This window comes from Ceratotherium simum, chromosome 5 (assembly GCF_057802395.1).
Source record: "Ceratotherium simum simum isolate JZ-2026a chromosome 5, ASM5780239v1, whole genome shotgun sequence".
In the NCBI taxonomy this organism is placed as follows: domain Eukaryota; kingdom Metazoa; phylum Chordata; class Mammalia; order Perissodactyla; family Rhinocerotidae; genus Ceratotherium; species Ceratotherium simum.
Window position 1 is genome coordinate 41,193,466 of NC_141904.1, and position 20,201 is coordinate 41,213,666.

Sequence of the window (20,201 nt, forward strand, 5' to 3'; positions counted from 1 at the left end):
TACCCTCACGCTCCTCTGGAGCCAACACTAGTTCCCATCACCAGCTCCTGGCAAACACTGATGTGTTTTCTGTTTTGCATTTTCTGAAATATCCAAGTGGAATCATTCAGCATTTGTGTAGCCTTTTGAGAATGGTTTCTTTTACCTAGCATAATGTATGTGATATTCATCTATGCTGCTGTATCAATAGTCTGTTTCCTCTTTATTGCTGAGAGTATTCCATTGTAGAGATGTACCACAATTTATTTGTCCTTTCACCAGTAGATAGCACACTTGGTTTTTTTCCAGTTTGGGGAGAATATGAATAAAGCCACTATAAACATTTGCATACAGAGTTTTGTGTGCAAATAAGTTTTCATTTCACTTGGGAAAATACCTAGGAGTGGGACTGCTATAATGTGTAACTTTATAAGAAACTGCCAAACTGTACTCCAGAACTGCTGTACTAGTTTGTATCCCCATCCCAATATAGGAGAATTCGAGTTGCTCCACCTTCTCTCCAGCACTCACTTGGTTTGTATGTGTGTGTGTATGTATGTATTTCATTTCTTGACATTCTACGAAGTGTGTGATGGTATTGTATTGTGGTTTTAATTTCCACTTCCTTGAGGAATAATGTTGATGAGTCTACTCATTCTTTTAAATCTCTGCTTGGTCTTCACTTCTTCCAAAAAGCCACTCTTCATGCTCACTCTGTAGACTAAGTTCCTGCCCTTTGTGGTTCCATGACAACCAACATTTATCTCCACCTTGGCCTTAAACCACTAAACGGCAACTGATTTCCTGTCCCCTCCCTGCTCACCACCCTGGAGACGCGCGCGCGCACACACACACACACACACACACACGAATGTGAGCTCCCTGAGGGCAGAAGCAGCATCTTACTTCTTTTGGCATTTCCAGCTTCCAGTACAGATCTGAAACATAATCTTTATACAATATATATTAAATGAGCGAATTAATAATGCCTGAAGAAATCAGAGAATGGACGCGTGAAGGTAAACAGTTAGGAACGAGGTTTTGCAATCAGACTGGTCTGGCTGTGCCAATTAACCCTTTCTTCATTGGTGCCTCACACTAAGCTCACTTTAGTAAGGGATATGCCGACGATCCGAATATTTACCACGACGCTTGTACAGAAGAGGCGTTCGAAGAGGTAGGCAAAGCGGAAGAGGCGGGGCCAGAAGCGGAAGTGCGGCAGGGAGCCAGCGCGTCTCAGTTGCCATGGAGACTGGACAGCCCAGAGAGCGGCGGTCCACAGAGTCTGGGTCCTACGCTTTCAGGGGGGCAACGTGGACGCCAACTTCGCGTCTGCGCCGGATCCGCAGCCCCAGCCAGTCCGCCGGGCTGTCCTCCCTCGCCTACTCCCAGGCCTTCCACTACGACTTCAGGGGCCGGCCCCGTCGCATCGCGCCGCCCCCCGAGCCGCACCTGCTGCGTCTGCGCCCCACCTCGTTATGCACCCAAGACATCTCGCACTTGCTCACCGGCGTCTTCCGCAACTTGTACACGGCCGAGGTGATCGGCAAAGACCTGAGCGCGAGCTTGATCAAGGCCCGCGGCAGCGAGGATGCCCTGCACGAGGAGTTCGTGGACGAGCTGCAGCAGGTAACGCGGCACCGGTCCCCTGCGCGCTTCCTGCCTGTCTCACGCGGGGCGCGGGGTCGTCGCGTCTGCGGACAGTGCGGGGGACCCAAGGCGCGCCCGCAGAAAGGCGGGCTCCCACAGGGCGCAGCTGCTCGGCAAATGCCAGCACCTGCCGGGTGCCAGGCGCTGTGCCAGGCACTGGGGATGCAGTTGGGAAAGAGCAGACCAAATTCATGCCGCAGTGTATCGGACATTCTAGTGGAAGGACACTCTATACACATGCTTCCATAAGCCGTATATCTGTAGCACCTATCTTTATTTCTCTACACACAATACACACATTATATGTTGCACATATAAATAAAATGACTGAGGCAGGTAGCTGAATAGTTGTTGTTCCATGAAGATGATAAAGCTAAAAGTCACTCCCACTTTGGGATGCCTGCCTTTGTATCACAAACCACAACAATCTTAACCGAGGCGTTCATGCCCAGATTTTAGGAAGCATGCCCAGCCTCTGGAACAGCAACTGTGCTTCCTCATCTGTACCAGGAAAGCAGCGGACTTGGATACTCTCTGCTGAGTCTGACTGCTGACAGCTCCCTTCAAGGGAGTCTCAGGTGAGCGCTTTCAAGCAGCTGAGGTAAACTTTGAAGGGGCTGACAGCTGGAGACTGTCTACTGGCTAGCTTTCTGCAGCTAGGTCTCCAGTCCTTCCTTGAAGGAGAGATCTGAGGGGCACAGCGCTTTGTCTACCACAGATGGTGTGCTCACTTGTATTTGGTATTTCGGAGTTTGTTTACCATGAAACCAGGAGTCAGAAGACAGGGTTTCAGGCTTGGCTCTGTTACTGACTTTACTATGAAACTGTTAAGCCATTTCCCTCTGTGGGTCTCAGTTTTCACCTCTGTTAGGTTGGACCAGATGGTCTCTATAGTTCTGTGACTGTTCCATGCTTCGTGGGAAGCCCTGATGCTGGAGTGAGGTTGAGTAAAGCTATGTGATCTCACCATATTCCTGTGCATTTGATCATCTACCTGCCAGATTCGGGAGCTCTATAAGCAGCGGCTGGATGAGGTCGAAATGTTGGAGAGACATATCATTCAGGCCCGCGCACGGGCCGTGGCAGAGAAAGAGCGGGTGATACGCCAGGCCGAAGTAACAGTCGATGAGGCCTTCATCAAGATGCCTCCAGGTGAGTATAAAGAACTCCCATATGCTCTTCACCCTCATTCCCCAGATGTTAATATATTATTGTATTTGCTTCATTGCCCACTCTCTAGTCTTCTTCTGAACAGTTGGAGAGCAAGTTACAGACGTGATGTTTTATTACCAAAAACACTCCAGTGTGTGTGTCCCCCAAACAGGAACACTCTTCTATATAACCAGCATACAACCCTCCAAGCCAAGAAATCAGCGTTGATACGACATTAACCACCAATTCACAGATCCCATTCAGTTTCACCAGCTGTTCCACAGTGGCTGTTTCTCCTCTTTGGTCCAAGATCCTGTCTAGGAAGTCATGTTGTGTGTAATCGTCACATGTCTTTTTTAGATTCTTTAGTCTGGGACAATTCCTTGATGTTTTCCTGTCTTTCATGTTCTTGACGGTTGGGGTTTTTTTTTTTTTTCCAATTTTCTTTTGTTGTAAAATGCACATAACAAAATTTACCATCTTCACCATTTTTAGGTGTACAGTTTAGTGGTATTAAATACATTCATAATGTTGTACAACCATCACCACCATCCATCTCCATAACTCTTTTCATCTTGTAAAACTGAAACTCTATACCCATTAAACAATAACTCCTCATGCCTCCTTACCTCAACCCCTAGAAACCACCATTCTACTTTTTGTCTTTATGATTTTGACTACGCTAAGTACCTTATATAAGTAGAATCATGCAGTATTTGTCTTTTTGCGACTGGCTTATTTCACTTAGCATAATATCCTCAAGGTTCGTCCATGTTGTAGCATATTGCAGAATTTCCTTCATCTTTAAGGCTGAATAATGTTCCATTGTATATATGTACACCACATTTTGCTTATCCGTTATTTGTTAATGGACGCTTGGGTAGCTTCCACATTTTGGCTATTGTGAATAATGCTGCTGTGAACACAGATGTAAAAGTACCTCTTTGAGACTCTACTTTCAAATCTTTTGGGTATATACCCAGAAGTGGAATGGCTGGATCATCTGGCAGTTATATTTTTAATTTTTTGAGGAACCACCGTACTGTTTTCCACAGTGGCTGTACCATTTTACATTCCCAGCAACAGTGCACAAGGATTCCCATTTCTCCACATTCTCACCGACACTTGTTTTCTGTTTGTTTGTTTTTTTTTATAGTAGCCATTCTCTTGAGTATGAGATGTTATCTTATTGTAGTTTTGATATGTATTTCCCTGCTAATTAGTGATGTTGAGCATTTTTTCGTGTGCTTATTGGCCTTTTGTATATCTTCTTTGGAGAAATGTCTATTCAAGCTCCCCCCTTTATTTTTTGTGAAGAAGATCAACCTGAGCTAACATCCATGCCAATCCTCCTCTTTTTGCTGAGGAAGACTGGCCCTGGGCTAACATCTGTGCCCATCTTCCTCTACTTTATATGGGACGCTGCCACAGTATGGCTGACAAGTGGTGTGTCGGTGCACACCCGGGATCCGAACCTGGGTCTCCAGAAGCAGAGCGCACGCACTTAACCGCTAAGCCAGGGGGCTGACCCCCAAGCCCATTTTTTTGTTGTTGTTGTTGAGTTTTAGGAATTATCTGTATATTCTGGATATTAGTTCCTTTTAGATATATGATTTGCAAATATATTCTCCCATTCTGTGGGTTGCCTTTTTACTCTGTCGGTAGTGTCTTTTTTTTTTTTTTTTAACTTTTTTTGGTGTGTGTGAGGAAGACCAGCCCTGAGCTAACATCTGTTGCCAATCCTCCTCTTTTTGCTGAGGGAGACTGGCCCTGGGCTAACATCCGTGCCCATCTTCCCCCGCTTTATAGGGGACGCCACCACAGCATGGCTTGAGAAGTGGTGTGTCCACGTGCGCCCGGGATCTGAAGCTCAAACCCCGGGCCGCTGCAGCGGAGTGCACAGCACTTAACTGCTACGCCACCAGGCTGGCCCCAGTAATGTCTTTTGATGCACAAAAATTTTTAATTTTCATGAAGCCCAGTTTGTCTATTTGTCTTTTCTTGCCTGTGCCTTTGGTGTCATATCCAAGAAATCATTGTCAAATCCAATATTGTGAAGCTTTTGCCTATGTTTTCTTCTAAGAGTTTTATTGTTTTAGGTCTTACATTCAGGTCTTGGATTAATTTTGAGTTAATTTTTTTTATATGGTGTTAGATAAGGGTCCAACTTCATTCTTGCATGAGCATATCCAGTTTTCCCAGCACTATTTGTTGAAAAGACTGTCCCTTCCTCATTGAATGGTCTTAGCACCCTTGTCAAAGGTCATTTGACCATATATGTGAGGGTTTATTTCTGGGCTTTTTATTCTATTTCATTGGTCTCTGTGTCTGTCTTTATGCCAGTACCATATTGTTTTGATTACTGTAGCTTTACAGTAAGTTTTGAAATCAGTAAGTGTGATTCCTCCAGCTTTGTTGGTTCTTTTTCGAGATTATTTTGGCTAGGGGAGATTCCTCAAGATTTCATATGAATTTTAGAATGGGTTTTTCTATTTCTGCAAAAAACATCATTGGGATTTTGATAGGGATTGCACTGAATCTCTGTGTTACTTTGGGTAGTATTGACATTTAAAAAATATTAAGTATTCCAATCCATGAATGTGGACTGTTTCCATTCATTTACGTCTTCTTTAGTTTCTTTCAACAATGTTTTGTATTTTTCATCGTACAAGTCTTTCACCTCCTCAGTTAACTTTTAAGTATTTTATTCTTTTTGATGCCATTATAAGTGGAATTGTTTTCATAATTTTCTTTTCAGATTGTTGTTAGTGTATAGAAATGCAACTGATTTTTGTTTGTTGACTTTGTGTCGTACTACTTTGCTGAATTCATTTATTAGTTCTAACAGTTTTTTTGTGGGATCTTTAGCGTTTTCTATGTATAAGACCATAGCATCTGCAAACAGAGATAATTTTATTTCTTCCTTTCCAATTTGGATGCCTTTAATTTTTTTTCTTGCCTAATTGCTCTGATTAGAACTTCCAGTATTATGTTGAATAGAAGTGATGAAAGCAGGCATTCTTGCTCCTGATCTTAGAGGAAAATCTTTCAGTTTTTCACCATTGAGTATGATGTTTGCTGTGGGTTTTTCATCTATGACTTTTATTATGTTGAGGTAGTTTTCTTCTATTCCTAGTTTTTTGAGTGTTTTTGTGATGAAAGGGTGTTGAATTTTGTCAGTTTTTCTGCATCAATTGAGATGATCATGTGATTTTTTTCCCCTTCACTCTGTTCTTGTGTTGTATTACATTGATCCATTTTCATATGTTGAACCATCCTTGCATTCCAGAAATAGATCTCATGTGGTGATGGTATATAATCCATTTAATGTGCTGCTGAATTTGATTTGCTAGTATTTTGTTGAGGATTTTTGCATCAATGTTCACGAGGGATATTGGTCTGTAGTTTTCTTTTCTTGTAATATCTTTGTCTGGCTTTGGTATCAGGGTAATTCTGGCTTCATAGAATGAGTTAGGAAGTGTTCCCTACTCCTGAATTTTTTGGAAAAATTTGAGAAGAATTGGTATTAGTTCTTTAAATGTTTAATAGAAGGCACCAGTGAAGCCATTGGGTCCAGAGCATTTCTTTGTCAGGAGATTTTTGACTCAATCTCCTTACTAGTTATAGGTCAATTCAGATTTTCTAATTCTTTATGATTTTGTCTTTGTAGGTTTTGTGTTTCTAGGAATTTGTCCATTTCATCTATGTTATCCAATTTGTTGGTGTAGAATTGTTTCTAGTACTCTCTTATAACACTCTTTATTTCTGTAGAATTGGTAGTGATGTCCCTACTTTCACGTCTGATTTGAGTCTTCTCTCTTTTTTTTTCAGTCAGTCTAGCTAAAGTTTTGTCAATTTTGTTGATCTCTTTGAAGAACCAACTTTTGGGTTCATTGATTTTTCTCTTTGTTTTTCTTTTCTTTCTTTTGTTTATGTATGCTTTAATTTTTATTATTTCCTTGCTTCTTCTAGTTTTATGTTTAGTTTGTTCTTTTTCTAGTTCCTTAATTTTTAAAGTTAGGTTGTTGATTTGAGATCTTTCTTGTTTTTTAATGTGTTTTTAGCTCTAAATTTCCTCCTTAGCACCACTTTCACTGTGTCCCATAAGTTTTGGTATATTGTGTTTTCATTTTCATTTGTCTCTAAGTATTTTCTAATTTCTCTTCTTCTTTGATCCATTCTTTTTTTAAAAGTATTTTGTTTAATTTCCACAATTTAGTGAATTTTCCAGTTTTCCTTATGTTGTTGACTGCTAACTTCATCCTGTTGTGGTTAGAGAAGATACTTTTATGATATCTATCTTTTTAAACCTATTGAGACTTAATTTGTGGCCTAACATATGGTCTGGGAAATGTCCCATGTGCACTTGAGAAGAATGTGTATGCTGCTGTTGTTGGGAGGTATTCTGTATAAGTCTGTTAGATCTAGTTGGTCTACTGTATTATTTAAGTCCTCTGTTTCCTTGCTTATCTTCTGTCTGGTTGTTCTATCCATTATTGTAAGTGGGGTATTGAAGTCTCCAACTATTATTGTAGAACTATCTATTTCTCCCCTCAATTCTGTCAATTTTTGCTTCATTATTTTGATGGTCTGTCATTAGGTGTGTAAATGTTTATAACTGTTATATCTTCTTGCTGTAGCAAACCTTTTATTAATATATAATGTCCTTGTTTGTATCTTATAACATTTTTGATTTAAAGTCTATTTTGTCTGAAATTAGTATCACCATCCCTGCTCTCTTTTGGTTACTATCTGTGTGGAATATCTTTTTTCATCCTTTCACTTTCAGTCTCTTTGTGTCTTTGGATCTAAAGTGAGTCTTTTGTACACAGCATATATTTGGATCCTGTCTTTTTATCTATTCTGCCAATCTCTGTCTTTTGATTGGAGAGTTTAATCCATTTACACTTAAACTAATTACTGATAAAGAAGGACTTCTGTCATTTTACTATTTTTTCTATTTACCTTTTAGCTCTTTTGTCTCTCATTTCCTGCATTACTATCTTCTTTTGTGTTTAATCAATTTTTTGTAGTGAAATGTTTAAATTCCTTTCTTATTTCCTTTTGTGTATATTCTATAGCTATTTTCTTTGTTATTACCATAGGGATTACATTTAACAGCCTAAAGTTATAACACTCTAATTTGAATTTATACCAGCTTAACTTCAATAACATGCTAAAACGGTGCTTCTTTACAGCTCCACACCCACCCCTTTCAGTTCTTGATGTCACAAAATTACATCTTTATACATTTTGTGCCCAGAAACATAAACTAATAATTCTTTTAAGTGCATTTTTCTCTTAAATTATATAGAAAACAAGGCCTGGAGTTACAAACTGAAGTTACTATAATACTAGCTTTTAGACTAATAGTTGTTTTTTTTTTTTCCTTTAAATATATTGGTCTCTTAAATCATGAAGAAAACTTTTATGATTTCCCACATATTTACCTTTATTGAGATCTTTATTTCTCTATACAGCTTCAAGTTACTGTCTAGTGACCTTTCATTTCACCTTACAGGACTCCCTTGAGCATTTCTTGCAGGGCAAGTCTTAGTGGTAATCAACTCCCTCAGCTTTTGTTTATCTGGGAATATCTTAATTTCTCCCTCACTTTTGAAGGACAGTTTTGCTGGATATAGGATTCTTGGTTGACAGTTTTTTCCTTTTAGCACTTTGAATACATTGGCCCACTGCCTTCTGGTCTCTAAAATTTCTGATGAGAAATCTGCTGATAATCTTATTAAGGATCCCTTGTGTGTAACGAGTTGCTTCTCTCTTACTGCTTTCAAGATTCTCTCTTTGTCTCTGGCTTTCAAAAATTTGATTATAATGTGTCTTGGTGTGAGTCTCTTTGACTTCATCTTATTTATAGTTTGTTGAGATTCTTGGATGTTTATATTCATGTATTTCATCAAATTTGGGAAGTTTTCAGCCATTATTTCAATATATTCAAATATTCTCTCTGCCCCTCTCTCTCTCCTTCTTCTGGGACTCTCACATGTGTATGTTGGTCCACTTAATGGTATCCCACAGGTCCCATAGGCTCTGTTCACTTTTCCTCAATCTTTTTCCTTTCTCTTTCTCAGACTCAAGAATTTCCATTGTCCTATCTTCAAGTTCATTGATTCTTCTGCTTGCTCAAATCTGACTTTGAATCTGTTTGGTAGTGAATTTTTCTTTTCAGTTATTGTAATTTTCAGCTCCAAAATTTCTTTTGATTTCTTTTTAGGTTTTCACTCTCTTTATTGATATTTACATTTTGTTCATACATTGTTTTCTTGACTTTATCCATATCTTCCTTTAGTTCTATGAGCATCTTTAAGACAGTTTTTTAAAGTCTTTGTCTAGTATATCTGCAATCAAGTTTTTTTCAGGGACAGTTACTGTTGATTTATTTTTTCCCTTTGAATGAGCCATACTTTCCTGTTTCTTTGTATGTCTTGTGATTTTTATTTGTAAACTGGATATTTGAATCTAATAATGTGATAACTCTAGAAATCAGATTCTCCCCCTCCCCCAGAGTTTGTTGGGTTTTGTTATTGTTTTTGTTTATTTAAATTTATTTAAATTGTAGGCCGTCTGTGCTGAGGGTCAGCCTGAGGTTTAAACTTAAGGTCTTCTCAGGTCTTTTCAGAGCCTTTCCCTGGGCGTGTGTGATCATGTTCTAATTTTCCCCATATATGCAGTTGTTTTTGAATGTCCTAGTCTTTAATGTCTGGTTCCCAAAAGGGGAAAAAGAGAAAGATGAATGGGGAAAAAAAGGTGTTGGCTTTAAATTCCCTGGAAGTCACTTTAGCTGGAGAGGGAGGGGCTTGCAACAATCAGGAAGGTGCAACAACAATGGCTGTTGGCCTCTTTGTCTTGGACTCCTGTGATCAGAAGCAGTAATCTGCAATCAGAGCATAGATCCCTGATATATGGAGACCAGAGTCCTTTTTGCTCACCCTGGCTCCCACAAACTGTGTGCAGGTTGCTCCAGGAACACGTGCACAGACGCCTGCCATGGGGCTGGGGATGGGGGAGAGGTAGCTGCTACTGTGCTAAGAGCTGAAGTTAATTGCAATTTACTGTCCAAGTCTTCCCCTAGAAGTTACAGGCCTTCAACAGACTCCAGAGTTCCAAAATAGTTACATTAGGCTGATTCTGTCAGTGCAATTGTTGTCTAGGTGGAGAGACAGATTTCTGATGCTTCCTACTCCACATCTTCCCAGAATCCTCTTTCTTTACAGTTCTTGACAGGCCTTTCATTCTGTAGGATGGTTCTAATGTTTCTTTATGACCAGACTCAGACTCATTCTTGGCAGCAACATCACATAAATTATGCTGTGGTCTTTTCACTGCAGCACATCAGAAGGCATAGGTAATGTTAACCTTGGTCAGCTGGTCAGATTGGTGTCTGCTGGGGTTCTCCACATTAAATTCTCCAAATTAAAATATAATTGATTAGTATTTTGTGGAGAGGTATTCTCAGATTTCACCACTATCTTGTTCCTCATCAAAGCTCCATCACCACACCACCAATATTCACTGAAAACTCTTTTCTCAATCAACTATCTCTATGGTGATACTTTCTTAAATCAATTTATTTGTTAAAGAAATTGGATTATTTTTCCTATAGACTTGTCTATAGTCTGGATTTTGCTGATTTCAATGTTGTGTGTCATTTAACCTGTTCTTATGATCCCTGTATTTCCTGCAATTCAGCAATTAGTTCTAGAGACTTCATGAGGTTTAGGTTCAATTTTGGGGGGGAAAGGGGCAAGACCACCTCATAGGTGGTCCTGTGTGCTTCCTTCAAGAGGTACATGATGTCTGATGTTTCTCTTTTTGTGATGCTGGCAGCCTTTGTCTGGATCTATTATTTCATTAGGGGTTGTAAATTATAATGAAAAGCTAATGGTACTGGAGAACTTCTATAAAGAGAAACTTTTCAGCCACTCCTTTGATTATCCCAAGGTATGGACAGAATTCATTCTTTCACCTTATTTGCCAGTTTTTAAAATAATGAGTTAGTTCCCCTGGCATCTTCCGAAGGTGACTAATGAGGTTTGTTTGGTTGATTTTTAGTATCATTGTGAACTCATGGATTTTATAACTACAGTTGTATTTATTATCTTTATTGATGTTCAAGTTCTCCCATCTTTGGCCAATTGGAGCCATTTAAAGTTGACTCCTAACTCTTTTGAAACCACATCGGTTGTCTTTGATAACATTCTTTGCTTTCTGGGATGGTCAGATGTTCCAGGCTCATCTAATGTTTTTATTGCCCCAGACCTAGAATCAGCAATTTCTCCAAGAAGCCTTGGTTCCTTTTATTCCCCACAAGACTTGGATCTGTCCTCCTGCATCCCTGAAAATCATCATTTTCTTTTTTTAAAGATTTATTTATCTATTTATTTTTCCCCCCAAAGCCCCAGTAGATAGTTGTATGTCATAGCTGCACATCCTTCTAGTTGCTGTATGTGGGACGGGGCCTCAGCATGGCCGGAGAAGCGGTGCGTCGGTGCGCGCCCGGGATCCAAACCCGGGCCGCCAGTAGCGGAGCGCGCACACTTAACCGCTAAGCCATGGGGCCGGCTCCCTGAAAATCATCATTTTCCAGTGCAATAGGCAGAAGACACAGTGCTTTTAGGGTTGGAAGACCTGACATATCTGTTGCCTAGAGGGAGGGAGAAGTGGAAGATATCGTGGCTCGGAAAGGCATTACACTTGTGGGGTCCTGCTACACTGGGGTCCATTACACTTATAGAGACCAGATGTTGTGTGAGATGCTTTGCATAGGTTATCCCACTGGATCCTTCCAACAACCCTGCGAGATAAGTTTTCTTTCTGTTTTATAGGTACAGGAGCTAAACTTAGAAGATAAAATAACTTCCCTAAATTCCCATAGCCCAGAAGGGCTGGGACCCAGGTTTGAACTTGAGTGTGTCTGCTGTCAGAGCCTAACTCTTTCTTCAGTCAGGAAGAGGAGGAAGGATTTTTGACCAGGCGCAGTGTCACACAGGAATAGATGACTTCCCTTAGGGTGTGGCTCTGAGAGTGAGGCCCTATCCTTTGTCAGGCCTGCCACCTTTGAGAGTCAGGTCCCATTATGGAGTGAACACTCAGCACAGGTTCCATATCTCCTCCTGTTTCCCCCTCCACTAAGCAGAGTCGTGTAACTGCTGGGACCCCTCCCTCAATTGTGAATTTAGGCAGACATTATTGGTAGCAGATTCTCAGGAGGTTTTATTGGTTGCCTGACATGTCCTGAGCCCTGGGAGTCAGATACTGTCCTGTCTTTGGTACGATTCTTTTGCCTGGAGATCAGGGGAGACTAAATAATTGTTTGTTTTTTAATGAAAATGAAATAAAACATTGAGAACTGGGAAACAAACATCAGTCAGGAGAGTTTTTCAATGACCTTCCTTTTATTTTTTACCCAAGATAATATTAAGTCATAATCAGACATTATCTGCCCTAGTTTCTTAACCTTCTGCTGGTAATGTTTCTTTTATTTCAAAAGTAGCGGAAGAAGAGACCTTAATCCAGTTCCATGGACACCCCTCTGGTTCCTGCTTTTCAGGGCGGGGCGAGGTGACCCATGAACCTTTTATAACTTAGATGATTCATGGTGAGGACGTGCCCCTGCAACTTTTCTTATTTGAGACACAGAGGCAGCCTTTCTGTTTGCTAATACAAATGTCACAAGGTGGAAAACCTACGTAAATTCTCCAGACAGAGGGAGAAAAATCAAAATTCTGCAAAACATCTTGTGCTTTCATTCCCTTCCCTTGCTGATAAGTGGTCCACATTATCTTTTGGGGAATGGAACAGCCAACTTCTTGCAGAGCTGTGCTCAGGAGCATAGGGTCAGTGTAGAAAGCCCACCCTTCCCAGGTGGAGGAGGATGGTCACAAGGCCAGTGCAGGGTTTTCCAAGACTCACCTGGTGCATAGTCCAGGCTTGACATGGAGAGTGACTTTCCAAAGATCCGATAAACAAACTGCCCCCTGCTTCTGCAGACATAACACCTAACCGCCCACACCCTGGGGGAGGACAGTGGAGAGAATGGTATCAGAAGAGAGAGGGTACATCTCCTTCCCACATGGCCTTTGCTGTTTGTGTGGAAGTTTTCTCTTTTGGTATTTCAAATAGGCCATCTCCAAAGTCCTTGGGAACTGGGCTGGATTGTGTCAACTTGGCATTTCTGCCACTCCCTGCTGAGGTCTCTGTATTGCAAAGGAGAGGCCAAGGACTGCATTTCCCAGAATGTACCTTTCCTCGATGGTTCCAGGATAGGTCACTGATGAGAGGCCCTTGGTGAATTTTGGAAGGGGAGGCCACTGTTCTCAAGAAGCAGTAGCAGGCAGATGACTGAGTAGCTGTGAGTTTCACAGCACCTTCCAGATAACTTCTTCAGAACCCTCTGCCTTGGTGCTGCTGGTTGAAGTTATTAATAAAGGCTTCCCTGACCTCCTCTCTCCCACTCCATAACCCACTGCATTCAACCCCTTTATATATGACATACATAGAGTGATTTCTGTTTTCCTTCTCGAAATCTGACTATTAAAATAACTAGGTCATGGGCCGGCCCCGTGGCTTAACGGTTAAGTGCGTGCGCTCGGCTGCTGGCGGCCCGGGTTCGGATCCCGGGTGTGAACCGACGCACCGCTCCTCCGGCCATGCTGAGGCTGCGTCCCACATACAGCAACTAGAAGGATGTGCAGCTATGACAGACAACTATCTATTGGGGCTTTGGGGGAAAAATAAATAAATAAAATCTTTAAAAAAAAAAATAACTAGGTCAACCTCAAAATTCCTAAATTAGCATATATGATGGGAGAAACATATATTCTTCACTTTTCTCACCAATACCCTTGGTTTTAGGGAACCTCCAAAGGGAAAGGCCGTTTCAAGATACCATGTTGGTTAATGGAGCAAGCAACAAGTTTGAAAACTTCCAAGTCTTCCATTCATCCTATCTATTCCTTAATTGTTATCAAAATATTAATATACGTGGTTTAAAAAAATCAGATAGTTTTAGAAAAGCTTCTAATGAAATATAAAAAGCCTCCACCCGTGCAGGTCATTATAAATTTGTCCAAACCCACAGAATGTACAACATCAAGAGTGAACTGTAATGTAAACTGCAGACTTTGGGTGATAATGATGTATCAATGTAGGATCATCAGTTGTAACAAATGTTACTCTGGTGAGGGATGTTGATAGTCGGGGAGGCTATGCATGTGTGGGGGCAGTGGGTATTTGGGAAATCTCTGTACCTTCTGCTCAATTTTGCTGCAAACCTAGAACTGCTCTAAAATGTAAAGTCTATTGAAAAAAAATCCTCTGTCTCACCTCTCCCAACCTCAGTCCACTTGCCAAAGGTGGCCATTTCTAGCTTTAATTCTTCTGTGAACTTCTAAGTAATATGTCTTTACTACTGTTTCTTGGCTCATCAACCACAGATATTAATGATCAACTTCCCGCTCTGTTAAATGAGATTTTCTCCCTCATGGGTCAGCAGGTCAGTTGGGGATTGGCTGATCTAAACTGGCTTGGGCTTGTCTGATGAAAGCGACTTCAAGCTGTGGGTCCAGCTGAACTTGGCTCTTTGCTGCAGGTTGGGCTCAGGTCTGCTCCATGTGGATTCATACTGGAGTCCAAGATGAAGAGGCAGGAGCTCCTCTCAGGGGCAGGGAAGCTCTTCTCATGATGATGGCAAGGGCACAAGAGGGAAAGCTCAGCTGCGCAAGCATATTTCACACTCCTGCCAACATTTCATTGGCCAGTCAAGGGTGAAGAAGTTCTCTGAGATTGTCATAGCAGGAACTGCAAAGTCACGTGGCAAAGGGCATGCTACAGAGAAGGGTGAAGATTTGGGGCCGTTTATTCAATCTACCAGACTTCTCTTAACTCTATAATGTTATAGACCTCTCCTCAAGTGACAATATTTTAGTTCAAATAATACTACAACACAGCCTTGTCCAAAGATTGGCTTCTTTTAAGTGGCTGGTAAACACTTGCTGATTAGTTTCTTAAATCTCACAATTACCACAGGGTTCTGAGAGAGAATTTTGTTAGATGGTTTAGGCTTGGAGGATGAAAAAGTTTGGGTGCAGATTCTTCAATGTCAACCTGGCTTGAAACACCTTTGTCCTCATTCCCTTTTATGTAGTGAAGACTATCTTCAGATGGTGTGTGGACAATGAGTTGCTGCAGAAACATCATTTGATCTGCCCAGACGATTACTACAGCGATACAGTGCCATTTTGCTCTGCACCTAAAGGTAATGCTTCTGTACATTCTTAGAGCCTCTGATATCATTGCAGAGAAGTTCTTTAGTAGCAAGACCACATCAGCCACCTTTGCTGCCATTTCCTTGTTCACAGATTTTTCCCCCCTTTTCTTTAATTTTGATAGTGACTATTGGGAGGGTCAAATCTGAATATGCCACTTCCTTACTAGTTCCCTAACACTACAAGACAAAAGTCTCAACTCCTCAACGTGGAATATGATGTTCTTGTCAGCTGCTCACTGCCAAGAGATATGAAAATGTCTAGAAATGTAGTTGAATGAACCAAGAGAGGGAGGGTCTGAAGACATCAATAAGCAAGGGAGCAAGTTCCTGATGGAGTCAGACATGGACCTAGGGGTTTTCCCGTACCCCATACAGGAAAAGCACAACTTTTGAAGGTTGGGTAGGGAGGCAGGGAAGGATGTGTATGTGTGTGTGATATTGGGCCAGTTTCTTGTCATATGGGAGGCAAGATCTTCTGAGAATGAGTTGGTGGAAGGCTAGGTTGTGGGCTTAAGCAGGGCGTTAGATTTTTGGAAGAGTCACTGTGTGGATGAGGAGAAGTCACTGTGTGGGTCCTGTGGCCAAACTTCAGGATGGCCTAGTGGTGCCAGGCTTGGAAGACAAGCTTGCCAGCAGCCCCCATTGGTGGGACTCTTTGATGATCTCTAGGGCTTTGGAGCTGAAAAGGTGTTTGGAGTGGAAGAATTGGGATCCAGAGAACTGAGGGTGCTGAAGAGGAAAGAGTTCCCCTGACAGCCCAAGCCACATCAAGAAGTTAGGCCAGAAAGAGGTAGCAGAATCAAGTGTCATGGGACACTAAGTTGCTTAGTATTTTAGTTAGTTGGAAACTCATTGTTTTACGCAGATAAATAAGGATGGAGTTACCGTGTATTGAGGATTTACCAGGCATTGTGCTAAGAAATGTGTGGTGGTACCAGTTTCATTGCATTCTTGCTAGCAATGAATGTTCTCATTTAACCTTTTGGGGATGGTCTTATAGATATAAAAAGCTAATAAAAACTTTGATTCCTTGTGTGAGCTTTTTAAAAAGCATGTTCACATATGGGATGTGAGTATATGCATGTGTGTGACAATGGTCTACTCACTTTCTTTGACCGTGTTCAACAACTGAACAAACACTCTAGTCCTAAGTCTCGAGTACATAGAATAAGTTCCAGGAGTAATTTGTATGCCTGAAGAGCAATTACATCTGGTGTAGTAAATATGACAGTTTAGGAAAAAATATCAAGCTAACTGTAGCTTTGGTGGTTTTATTTAGTCATATGAGAAACGTCCACCTCCTCACCTTCGAAGGGTAATTTAATTTGTTTCCTTGGTGCCGTAGGCATCTTCGTCCCTGGGTATTCAAAACTGACATTTAGTTGTGAGAAACGTTCCATCTCAAAGAAAGAGCTGACCAAGAAGCTTGAAGCTCCATGCAGGAAGAGAATCACTAAATTTGAAGATGAGTTAGACTATACTATGGACAGCCTGACATGGGACTCATCTTTAAAGGCCAAACACAAGACCAAAGAAACTGTCAAGGTTAGTGTTGAAGCCTGTGCGCAGTGGTGTGTGTGGGCAGTGAAGACAGGCAGATGATGAGGGGGAAGGAGTTCCAGATGATGCAAGAAATTGTGATGAATTCACAGCAAAATAGAGAGGAGAGTTTGCATTGGCCGTCTGTGGGTTATGCTGTTGGCCAAGATGTCAACACACACAGTCCCTCTGCCTGTCGTTGACTCTCTACTTTTTTGTGTTTCAAAGAAAGCAGGTCCACCGAAGAATAAAAACTGGATGAACCACTTACGTGTGCCACAGAGAGAACTGGAGCGGCTTCTGCTTGCCAGAATAGAGAGTCGTAACCGCTTCCTAAAAAACCCTCGGTTTTTCCCTCCTAACACTCCGCATGGAGGCAAGTCTCTTCTGTTTCCTCCCATGAAGCCAGCACTGAAAAGGGAATTCCCGAGTGGAGAGCTGGAACAGAGGTGTGTCTTTCTCTGACTTATATTCTCATAAAATCTGACCCTTTAGAGTATAACCCAGAAGGTCCTGGGTCTGGTCTGACTTATGGAGGATCCTAGACTTTTGGGGGGTGGGGTGTCAGTATCAGGACAGAGCAGGGCTTTGGGACTGGCCTGTGGACATTTCCCAGAGTCCTGGGTTTGTGCTTTCCTGACCTGCCAGGGTCTTGAGGAATAGGGGTTAGTGTTGGCCCTTTGTTTACATCTTAACAGTCTGGGTCAAACGGGAGGAATCGCTATAGCCATGTGCTCCTCTCGTTGGATTCATGTGTCTTGGAATATGAACTTAAACATAAAAATGTTTAAAATTTGATTAATTACAAATAATTAGTAGAAATTGTGATTTTTCTTTAAGAGAGTGCCTCTGGCTATATTTCAGTAATTGTCCTTATGAAGGGAAAGAGTTGCTTCATAGGTTCATAGTTTCAATGGACTTAAAACTTTACATTTCTTTATTAGACAAATAATATATTTTTATTAAGAAAAATTAGAAAAGACTAATATTTGCAAAGAAAAACAGCACCTGTATTAAAAACCCAGTTAACATATTGGTGTTTAAGCTTCCAGAGTTTTCCCTATGCATATTGAAATGAAATATGCGGCACATACAGTATCTTGACAAAGATTCGCTCATGCTATAAAATTATTTTGTGACCTGCTTGACAACAACAACAAAACCAAACAAATGACAAATTGCGAATATCTTGAGCTTAGATGTGTTTATTTTACATGAATCAGTGGCTATGTAATATCTCATCACATGGATGACATTAACAGCCTTTCTCCCCCTCCCCTTCCCACAGTTGTGCTGATGCGCCAGTATTTCTAGCTAAGCCATCAATCGGGTTTTTCACAGATTATGAAATTGGACCAGTTTATGAGGTAAAAATCTTGTTTCTTCACAGATCCTGCCTCATCAGCTTCCTTTAAAAAAAAAACTTTATTATGGAATTTTAAAACCATACATAAAACTAGAGACAAGACTATAATGAACCCTTGTGTGCCCATCACTGAGCTTCAATAGTTATCTACATTCTGCAAATCTAGTTTCGTCTGTTACCCCCACAACTTCTCCGTGTATGTGTCTATGTGCCGTGCATACACTGGGGTATTTTAAGGAAAAGCCTAGACGTCATGTCATTCTTCACTTTACACTTTAGTAAGTATCTCTAACAGATAAGGACTTTTGAAAATAACCATATCACACCCAGAAATATTAACTGATTCCTTAATATCAACTAATATCCATCCACATCCAATTTTCTTCCATTTGTTAAAAAAAAGAGTCAATTTACAATTGGTTTCTTTGAATCAGAATTCAAACATTGCATTTGGTTAAAATAGCTCTTATTTCTCCTTTAATTCATAATAATTCTTCCTCCACTCCCTGCTGTTTAAAAATGCCATTTATTTGGCGAGGAAACTGCTCTCTCTTACATCCTGGATTTGGCTAATTGCATTATTGTGGTGACATTAAACATGTTCCTTTATAACAAGTTTTCTATAAACTTGTAGTTAGATATAGATGTTTGATTAGATTCATGTTCAATTTTTTTTCTTCTTTTGGCAAGAATACTTCTTTGGTGGTGCTGTGTATTTCTCCTTGCCTCCCATCAGAAGGAGCATGATGTCTGCTTTTCCCATCATCAGATGAATGGCTTCAAGTGTTGTGAGCCTCACTCATCATTTATAAAATTCTGATCAACCTTTTATTTAATGGTTTTAGTAGCCTTAGATGATTGTTGCCTAGATCCACTTATTTTTTTAATTAGGGGTTACAAAATGGTGATTTCTAATTCAATTACTCCTTCTGCATTTATTAGCTGTGATTTTTTAAAAAAACTTTCCCTCTAACTTCTACTCTTTCCCCTCTTCCTTGTTCTCTCCTTACCCTACAGATAACTATTTCTATTAGTTTGGGTTCTTCCATTGTTTCTTTCTGGACTCGTGGGAGTATATGTAGATATATTTGAACCCCCTCTTCTTCTTACTGTCCTCTGCGCCTCGCTTGTTTCACTTAACAGTATATCTGGTGATTCCTCCGAGAACAGTATGTAGAGACTTGCTCCATTTTTTTTTCCAAGCCTCCTTAATTCTAGCCTCCTACCATCCAGGGGAATCAGATCAAGATCAAGCTAAGCAGTTCCCAACTCTGCTCACCAGGTGCAAAGACAACTAGGCCTAATGATGACAATCCCTTCACACACATGTGGATTGTACTTTACAGTTTAAAGAGCACTTGCCAATCCATAATTCCTTAGGAACTCTCAACCACCCATGGCAAAGGCAGACAAATATGTCAGTCCTATGTGCTAAATGTTAAAGAAAGCATTTTGTTTCCTTCTTGAACTTAACAGTTATGTATTCTCTTGTGGACTTCTGTGTCTGGCTATCACATTTCAAAGACAGTTGGAGAAGTTGGCAAGGACTCAGAGAAAGGGAGCTAAAATAATTTCAGTCGGGGAGTGGAATGGGGCAAAGGGAGAGCTGCCCAGGGACATATAAAGATATGTATAAGCAGGACTGGGAGGTGCCAGCTGTGAAAGCCTGCAGATGAGGCGAACACAGCCTGCATGGAACAATCTTCCCGCCCATCTTTGCCTACTTGTCTGCTGCTCATCCCTTTCCTCTTGCTTAGTTGTCACTTCTCTGGAAAATCACCCTGATTTTTTTTCCTGACTGGATTAAATGTCCTGAGGCAGGCTCTTTTTGTACCGTTTGCTCTTTTGTGGCACAATTTTATATTTATCTTTCCCACTAGACTGTAAGCCCAAGAGCAAGAATTATTTCTAGGTTTGTGTTATCATTTTAGTATCCAGCATATTGTAGGCCCTCAGGAAATATGTGCTGACTGAATTATATGAATACTTGATTATGGGTCTGCCTCTCACCCTTGCCTATCCTGATAAGGTAAATCAAGAACAAATGAAAGGTGCCCTGTTTCACACACACACACACACACACACACACACACTATATATATATATATATATATATATATATATATATATATATATATATAGTGTGTGTGTATACACATATATGTGTGTGTGTATATATGACTTCCCAAGGGGTTTTGATAAGTTGGTAAATAATAGCTCGCAAATGGA

At 40.8% G+C, this 20,201-nt stretch overlaps 1 protein-coding gene across 1 annotated transcript in view; it reads left to right on the top strand.

Moving 5' to 3' along the window:
* Positions 1–1,125: 1,125 nt before the first annotated feature.
* The window catches only part of DLEC1 (DLEC1 cilia and flagella associated protein), a 72,628-nt gene continuing 53,552 nt past the window's right edge, over positions 1,126–20,201 (top strand). Inside the window, exons 1-6 of the mRNA XM_014790604.2 lie at positions 1,126–1,608; positions 2,631–2,781; positions 14,945–15,055; positions 16,413–16,612; positions 16,835–17,055; positions 17,895–17,973. Of these exons, the coding sequence (XP_014646090.2) occupies positions 1,225–1,608; positions 2,631–2,781; positions 14,945–15,055; positions 16,413–16,612; positions 16,835–17,055; positions 17,895–17,973 (1,146 nt within the window). The 5' untranslated portion in view covers positions 1,126–1,224. The remainder of the gene's footprint in view (positions 1,609–2,630; positions 2,782–14,944; positions 15,056–16,412; positions 16,613–16,834; positions 17,056–17,894; positions 17,974–20,201) is intronic.